This window comes from Medicago sativa, chromosome 8 (genome assembly GCF_051527215.1).
Source record: "Medicago sativa cultivar Bolivia chromosome 8, Bolivia_mono, whole genome shotgun sequence".
Lineage (NCBI taxonomy): Eukaryota > Viridiplantae > Streptophyta > Magnoliopsida > Fabales > Fabaceae > Medicago > Medicago sativa.
In genome coordinates this window covers 75087406-75096609 of record NC_140756.1, presented here as the reverse complement: position 1 = coordinate 75096609, position 9204 = coordinate 75087406, and the positions used below count along the sequence as shown (strand labels likewise).

The window sequence follows — 9204 nt, the reverse complement described above, 5'->3', positions numbered from 1 at the left end:
CAAGACACGTAACAGTAACCATAAAGACACAACATTCACCAACATCAAAACGCAACAATACAAATCAAAGAAAGCTAAACAAACTCAAAAAAACCTGCTAACTGTCATACAACCATAGTGCAGCCAAGAATAATAAATTGTAACCTAACAAAATACAAAACCAATTCTAGCAGAGGCCTAAGAACTGAAGGATGACTGAAAAACAGAAAATCCAACACGAATTCATTGAAAAACAAGTCTTATACTACCAATCTTCAACAAAATCAAAAGTGAAATAAACCCATTCTTCAACAACAATCATTCAAAATACAAAATTGAAAATCAAAATTATTAACAAACAAAAGGAAGGGTTTGTATTCACCTGTTTCAGAGCAACTTCGATTGTGGATTCAGAAATCTGAGTGAGTTCACTGTAACCCCCCACAAAACCCAAATCAGATAACAATAAAATAAAAAATAAAAATAAAATAAAAAAAATCTGAGATTGAGAGAGAGATTACCGTGAGTTTTGAAAGAAGGAAAGATTTGAGGGAACGATTCTGGAAGAAGGAAGGAGGTTCGATTTTGGTACTGAGGTTTGATTTCAGTGAAGATTTGAGATTTGATTTTGGTATGATTTGAAGATTTGAGAAAGATTCAGTGAAATTTTGGTTTGATTTGAGGATATGAGGATTTAGGAGTGATTTGAGGAGATTCAGTGAAGCTGTTTGGAGTTCTATTTCTGTATTTTTGGAGCTAGAGTTCATAGGCTGTTTTAGGATCGTGAGAAAATTTGGGGAGAAAAATTTGAGTTCAAAAGCTGTTTGGAGTTCGATTTGTGCATTTTGGAATTTGATGTCTGCACTTTGGAGCCAAAATTTGGGGAAAAATTTTAGGGTTTGTGAAAAAAAGAGGGGGAAGATTTCAGTATAAGAAGAGGGAAAAAGAAAACGTGAAACAAGTTAGGGGAATAATTTAGTTTTCTTATTAATATCAATAATTGTTAGTGAGGGATTAATTTCCTCACCAACTATGTAGTGGACATTAGTGATGGTTTTAGTGAGGGAATCGTTGGAGAAGGATCACTTCCGTGCCAAATTCCGTTACAAACGCTAAACTTATTAATTTGCTGAGGGATTTAGGGACGGATATTTTGTGAGGGATATTTTGTGAGGGATGTTTAAACCATTCCCTCACCAATCATTGGCAATTTAATTTTTGTTTTTAATACCAAAATCCGTCTCTAAATCCGTCACAATTAGTTACGGAATTTTGTCCCTCCCTAAAATCCCTCTCTAATTTGCATTTTTCTAGTAGTGGAAGCTGGAAAAAAAAAAAAAAGCCGGGCCAAACGGTACCTAAATATCATGATATTTATGACCATACATCCTTAAAAAAAAATGACCATAAATAATACATTTTTTAAGGACCATACACATGAGCTTCCTTGAAGAAAAAAAAATACATATAAGCTATAGATATCCTTCATTAAAAAATAATACATTTTTTAAGGATAAAAAATAATACATTTAGATACCCTTCCAAAAATAATATATATATATATATATATTATTTTTGGAAGGGTATCTAAATGTATTATTTTATATATATATATATATATATATATATATATATATATATATATATATATATATATATATATAGATAATAATACAATTCCTGTAATAAAAAAGATGATAATAATACATTCCATTGTTACGTTTAATTTTTTAAGGATAAACATTTGAAAATAAATAGAAAATAAAGTTTAATTTTATAATATATAAAAGATATATTAGATCCCTAAAAGAAGATATATTAAATTAATAAATTTAAATTAGTAAATTTTAAATACTTAAAAACTAATATATATAAATTTTGTTATGAATTAAGAATACCCTTTTATGTCATTTTACATTGATCCGTTAGTTGAACCGCTAATTTTACAAAACACTTCAATCAGCCATCAGCTATTAGCTATCAGCCATCAGCTATAAGCTATCAGTTAGCTTATCAGCTATCCGCTATTTTTCCCAAACGGAGCCTAAAAATCTTTGAAAGCCCTAAATCCTTGAGAACAAAAAGTGAAAGTGTGCTAAATAAAGAAACCATCAAAATATAAACCAATCACTGTTTTGAATCATCATTAAGGAAAAGAAATGGTGATTAAGAACATCTGTAACATAGTACATATTACCTCAAACCTCTTGTTTTCTTCAAGTCTTTGTTTTCTAGCCTCTTCATAGTTGTTGCTTGAGCAACCCTTTGCCATCTGCTTATGCATAGAACAGCTTCAACCATACAAGCGCATACTTGGAGGAATACACAATGATTCAAGACGACAACAACAACACAAAAACAGAATGATTAAAAAAAAATTAAACTTCAACTACATACATGCATACTTGGAGGAACACACAATGGTTCACGAGACACAAAATAAAACTATTCATTTTATTTTTTTTTTTACAAAAAGATAAATGCAACCATCTTAATAAAAAAAATGGCGAAACCCCACTAAATATTTCTCAAGAGGTAGGAGTAGAGTGAATATTGGAAACTCAAAGGATGGTGACATGTCTAAGTACAAGTGCTTCAAGTTCAAGAGACCGGTCACTTCAAGAGGGATTATCTCAAGTTAGGGGATGATGATGATTCTCACCAATTTACAGTTGCCTCAAAAGACTCCGAGAATGCGGGTGCTTTGGTGGTATCTTATTGGGATGAGGAAGAAGATGGAGTATCTCACCCTATAAACGATGACACTTACAACTTAACTTTCATGTAGATATGGTATTCGTCTGGAGAGACGTTAAATACTCAACATTAATTTGGAGAGGTGATGCTAAGAATACTCAAGATCAATAAGAAGAGGCGGATGTAAGAACACTCATGATCAAACTTAGGGGTGAAGGTTACAAGGTGAAAGGCATAATGGATGTACACGTTTGAAAGTTGAGATAATGAAAACTTAGCTTGTGGTGAAGTCTTTCACTAGTAGGACTATGAAGAGACAAATGGTAGCACCAAAACGGTACAACTGTGGAGTCCTCGTGTGTTATACTCTAGCTGAGAGCGAGAAATTCTTCAAGAAGACGGAAAACATTTCGGGGTTTGAAAAAGTTATGGTACAACTTATGAGATTACCTCAAAAGTTAATGCTAATTGGAGGCAAGTGGATCTTCAAGAGGACATACATGATCACTCCAGGGTCTCAAGAGGGTTATGGTAAAACCTGTGAAACTACCTAAAAAGTCTAATCAAGGATTTTTCAGAGGACGACATTCCAATCTTTGAAGAGGTAAATGTGGAAGCTTGTTGGACTACATAGTATACTCGGATGCAAGGTTAAGCAACAAGGTGGTTGATGGTGGCATCATCGTCAATTTGAAGGCAAGGTGAAGACTTATTGAAAGGCGCCTTAATATTTGTTTTTCAGTTATTTTGTTGGTTTACGCTCAGGAGTAAGAGACCTACCAGAGGCATTTTTTGGATTGTTGTCTTGCGCCCAAGTGCAACTTGTTTGTGGTCAGACACAAATGTGCGGTAAGGTCTATAAAAAGGCACTTTCAACATAGTTTTTTAGATAGAGGTATGAGACAAACTAGGGTTTATCAAAAGAGGAAATTCTTAGGAGATTGAAAGTTAAGAATTGGGTACCTTTGGAGTATACTATAGGGTTGAGAAACAATCTAAACACCTTGATGAATGAATCATCGAGTCTCTTTGCCAAATGAAGAGACTCAGGTGAAGCTTAGAAATTAGGTTTTTGGCTCAAAGCTAATTTCTTGTAATATATTAATTTTTCTCTATAAAGTACTAATTGAAGAGGTTTCACTTTTCGAAACAGAGATCAAATTTGTGTCAAATTGGATGAACAAACATCGACATGTTTTCTTGTTTGTCTTAGTTTGATTCACTTTGGGCTGACTCTGCTCCGCTCATGAAACAGTAAATTTTTTCCGAATTCACAACAACTCCAGAAAAGGACAATAAAGTTCTTTTGTTGTCTCCTCAAACAGCAATATGAATCTCAAAAAGAATTTTTCTCAGGAACTTCTTAACAAACAACGAAGATCATTTTTTTGCAAAAACAACGAAGATCATTTGTAGCCACAAACAATTAAGCATTAAAAAATTATCACTAGACCCACAATTTACGTAAGAGTTAGTATTTGCGTGGACATCCTATTGGATCTCGATGCGGTACAAATTAGATCACCAAAAAACACAGCAATCTTTCATGAGCGTGCATAAGGACAGTAGTTAGTTAGAACAAATCTAAATTAAAGAATAAAGTCAAAGACTTAAATTAATAATAATAATAATTGATACGTCGTTATGTACAAAAAGCTGTATGAACCCAATCCAAATTGTTCCTCCCTCTACCTAATCTTCCTTTCTGTGCCACCAAAGAATCATATTCTACATTCCCTTTTCACAACCTACTATGGATAACAACCTATTACAAAATGCAAATCCTTCTTTTCTTCAAGCAAAGCACATTTAAAATGGAGAGGGTCCATCCCTCCAGCTGGATAAAGGTCATTTTCCACATACCAAATGAATCCAATCCAACCAAGTGAAGAAAAAAAACAACTTATCACCCTTTACTTTTTTAATATGTACACAAAGCCCAAACTTGAAGCAAGGAATAATATGCTATAAAAAGTAGTGAATATCTTCCACACTCAAAAAATTCCCTCACGCCCTTATCTTTCTGCTTTAAGAACAAGATTTGATTAAACCCAAATTGTACAGATTCCTTCTCACTAGGCTTCCAAGAGACAATAACACTGCCCCTCCAACTCCAACTGATTGATCTTCCCTCTCTACCTTTTGATGACTTGCAAAAGGCAACTCCTTTACTTTTAAATTGCTTAACCCAATTTTTTGACGAACTGATTCGATGATTTTTTGGTCAGCTGGGTATCCAATGGCATCTGTTGCATAGAAAACATTTGCAGCCAAGTCTCCGGTGGTAGTTATGTCGGCACGAGTTACATTCAACCCGTTCTCTCGGAATGTTCTCATCACCTCGGCGAGAAGCCCTTGTCTGTCTTCAGTGCATAGCTCAAGCCTAACACCCTGCATTCAAGAAATTAACAATTAATAAATCTTAATATATTCATATCACGGATCACAGATTCATAACAATTCATAAATAAAAAATGTGAATAAAAATACCATACCTCGCATGATCTTCTCTCTACTGCAGCTTGCAAGCATTGAATCACACGATGGCGCTCCGGTTCTGAACTAATTGGGGTTCCATCCTTATGTCTAATGTAAAACTCCTGAAATAAAAATAATTTTTACATCATTAATTAGGCACATAATCAAGCAAAAACCAAAAAAAAAACATTGCATTATGATGTTTAATAAAGTAACTACCATGTATGCTTGGTCAACCCTTGTGTTGATAGTTGCATGGAACACAACATATTCCATGTCTGTTAAATTGCACACAACATCAAACAACAACTTAACTCGATCCTTGCACTGAACATTAACAACAGAATAACCCCTTTCTGCCCAATTCTGTACAGTCACTACCGGCGTTTCAGAACTAAACTTGAAAATTGGATTCATCTGATAATCACGGTCTGCAAACATCATTTGGTGGAGCCTTCTTTCAGGATGTATAACAGCATCAGAGATGGATGTTGTCGCACTCCTAATATCACTATCTCCTTGTAAAACATATCTTAAACGTGCTTCAAGCCGATTAATTTTCTGAGAATCCTCAATAGATGTCCCAGAGATGCTGTCTTTAACATAAATTAAGGAGGCTGTTCGGCCATTGTGAGTCCATACTTTAGCCTCCACCACATCACATTGCAGCTCGGCCAATACAGCAAACACCTCAGAAAGAAGACCAACGCGATCTGTGCCCTTCAATTCCAAGGCAGTGAGACCATTTCTATGATTTGTTTTTCCATTGTAAATGCTACTAAGTGACTGAAACAATACAAACAAAGAATTTAGATTTATGGTTATGAACAATTTTAAATAATAACTTAATTGATGATATTAAACCATTAGTACCTGTTCAATATATTTTAAAACGCTCTCATCTGTTAACTTGTTTCCATTTTGATCGGTAACATGAAAAACTGAACATTAAACAACAAAAAATTAGGGAAAGTAGAATCAAAATTATCACACCAATGAACAAGATTGAAAAATTATCTTACCATCCATGAACCATCTTCCATCAGATGAAACATATGCTTTCTTAATAAAAAGGTTCAGATCACTGAGAATTTGTACAGCTTCCAAAAGAATTCCATGCTTTCTGGCACTATCAAACTGTGAAATTAAATCAAAACAGAAAGATTAGTATCTTAATTACATTTTTTACGTGTAAACCCAAATTAATTAAGGAATTTTCTTTGTGCATTTACCTTGACTATAGTTGAATTGGAACAAACGGCATTGTCAATGACGACCCTGTTTTTTTCAAACACGAAAAGCAAAAGAAAAGTCAGAAAATTGTTAAAAATAATTTTGTCGGTACAAATCAATTATAGAAAAAGTTGGTGGAAATTAGGAAAATCTACTTTTCTTCAAGCTTCGAGATTATCGCTTCAAGATTATCATGACTTTTATGAATTTAAATTAATTAAAATTTGAGGTACGCAAGCAAAAAGAGGTTTGAATCGGTGCCTTAGAAGAAATCTCAAGAGAAAGAAAACATTCAAATAGAGAAACCCTTGAAATTAATATCTGGTTTCAAAACTAAGGGATCTGGAATCATGAATATTCAGAAAAATTTGATTGAAGGATGAAGAAAATGGCAGAAAGACCATAAAAAAGTTAAATGCAAATGAATCAGGAAATTAAATAAAAAAATTTGAGAAACAGAACATAAAACATTGAAAAGAGAAAGAAGGAAGACACGAACCTAGGAGTGCTCATGCGAAAAACAAGCTTCTCGTACTCGTCCGTACATGAAGACCATTCCATCTTATCTTAGTAGCTTGATAATAATCTTCAATAATCCTCGGTGGTTTTTTTTAAAGTAGTAAAAACAGCACAGCTTCCTGAAACGACGGTTATGAGACACACAACGTTTGAGTGAATGTTGTGTCTGAATCTTTCTATGTATAGAAGGGAAGTTACTAGAAATTCCAAGCGGTGGCTTTTAATGCATTACACACCTTCGATCAAATCGTCATAAAACCCACTCTTACCAAACTCTCCTATTCCTTCTCACTCTCTCTGTCCTTTCTCTATCTTTCCACTCTCTTCCAAACGCAATCCTCGCCTTGATCTTAACTCTCCCTCTTTCTCTTAGGTGTGTCTTCATTTATATATTTATTACATTTTATTCCTACCCTTATTATTTTATTATTATTGTTGTTTGTTTGTTTTATTAAATTGGAATCCACGTCTCTCTGTTTTTTTTTTTTAAACAAAAAAATTTAGGTGAACTCCAGGGGGTTAGAATAGACTTTTAAGAGTGTGTTTGATTTACTAAAATATGAATTATATAACGTTTGTAAATTGGGAACAATCGACATGACAAAAATTGAAATTCAAAGTCTTCATTTTTAGTTTATATTTATCTAAAATATCAAAATAGTATTTTTATCCATAAAAAATTGTTCAATATCATAAAAGTTTATTCTCAACTCTTCTGCCATGTTTTATAATGTATTTTTGTTATGTTTGACACTTATTTTTTAACGGATAAAACACACTCTAAAATACAACAACAAAAGTAATTATACATCATCCATTGGGTTTGCATACTGTAATAAAACACACAGTTTCACACTGTAAACGATCTCAGCCACACATTTGCAATTAGACGATTCAGCTTAACGCAGTTACAAAATTACTGTAAACCATCTCAGCCACACATTATAATCGGACGGTCCTGATTCGTTACAGCGTGAAACTATGCCCGCCGCTTAACCTGCCCGAGCTGACCAGACATACTATTTACTACCAACAGGTCAACTAACACCAATGAAGGTAGTTAACGTGCCAGGTGGAACGACACGTGGGATCGGCAGGTGTTGCTTTGCGTGTTTTAGACTCAATAACATAGCGGCAACAATAGAAATAGAAGATTAGTTGTTGTTGTTGTTGATTCTTTGATTAACCAGAGGAGTCAACCCACGTGGCATGTTGGGACCATGGTAACATTCGAGTAATCTTGGTAATTAAGGTATAATAATAAGGTAATACAGGTTAATGGTTATGACGTACGAACATGACGAAGCCGCTCTTATGGTCTTTTCCTTCGTCTCTTTGTTTCGGTTGGTTTTGTTGTATCCGTCTTCTTGTATCAATGTATTGTATCTTCCACTCAATTTTAATATTAATTTGTTTGGATCACTCTTTGTCTATAACCCTAAATTCACTCTTGTTTCATCTACTATAATTTTGTCCCCTGTTTGTTGTGTTTTCAGTTTCATTATAGATTATTAATGTATAATTAATTTGCCTTAACAACGTCCAAAACGGCATTTGTCTTTAATTGGTTTCGGAATATTGAGATTCTTTCTTTTAAAATGCTACAATCATTTACTACTATATTACTACTAATAGGGAAATGTTAACTTGTGCCCTCAAGGCACAAGTTAATGATTCAAAATAGAAATATTATATTGTAATTAATGCATTTGACTTTAACTTTTTTACTTTTTAATAATTGAACGCACAAAATTTAAGAAAATATTTCCATTTTTGGGTTGCTTAACATGTGCCCTAAAGGCACAAGTTAACATGACCCTTACTAATAAGATCATCTTTTACCTTTTCAAAATAAAAAACTAGAAAAACAAAAAACTATACACATACCGTTGATGCCAACAACAAAGAATCCAAATTTTATAACCTCAAATCATTTTTATTAGGTTTAAATAATCAAATATTTTTGTCTTTCAAATTGATTGTATTCAAAAAAAGTAAGTTGTATGCTTCAGGTCACTTGTTCGATCCCTTGCTTAATATATTTTTCATGACCTTACTTGAACGAGATCTATTTTATGTGATTGTATTACCGTGTCCTTGATTTTTAGAGAGAAAAAAAGACTGTGTAAAAAAAAAAAAAATCAAAATCATTCATCTTCAATTACTTCCACCAATTTGCAAAATTTAATTTGTTTGAGTGGAAAGGGTGCTCTACCAATTTAAATAAGTGTTTAGAGGTTGATCTCTAACCTTTGCATATGAAAAAAAATTGGATGAGTGGAGAGAACTTCGTTACAT

At 33.3% G+C, this 9204-nt stretch overlaps 1 protein-coding gene across 1 annotated transcript; it reads right to left on the bottom strand.

Annotated features, from left to right (window-relative positions):
- Positions 1-4265: 4265 nt before the first annotated feature.
- Positions 4266-7264, bottom strand: ACR8 (ACT domain repeat 8). The gene is made up of 7 exons (XM_085735460.1): positions 6887-7264; positions 6387-6432; positions 6177-6291; positions 6028-6095; positions 5374-5940; positions 5172-5276; positions 4266-5067 (listed from the first exon to the last, which is right to left on the bottom strand). Exons 1-7 carry the CDS (start codon positions 6946-6948, stop codon positions 4705-4707), a joined length of 1326 nt encoding a protein of 441 aa, XP_085591586.1. The 5' UTR covers positions 6949-7264; the 3' UTR covers positions 4266-4704.
- Positions 7265-9204: the final 1940 nt, after the last annotated feature.

Bases quoted from the DNA above. Each gene is read 5' to 3' on its own strand.
- ACR8 (XM_085735460.1), bottom strand. From the start codon at position 6,948: ATGGAATGGTCTTCATGTACGGACGAGTACGAGAAGCTTGTTTTTCGC. The intron at 6,433-6,886 runs GTTCGTGTCTTC...TGAAAAAAACAG, and splicing joins TTTCGCATGAGCACTCCTAG to GGTCGTCATTGACAATGCCG. The intron at 5,941-6,027 runs GTACTAATGGTT...GTATTGTTTCAG, and splicing joins TTTTAAAATATATTGAACAG to TCACTTAGTAGCATTTACAA.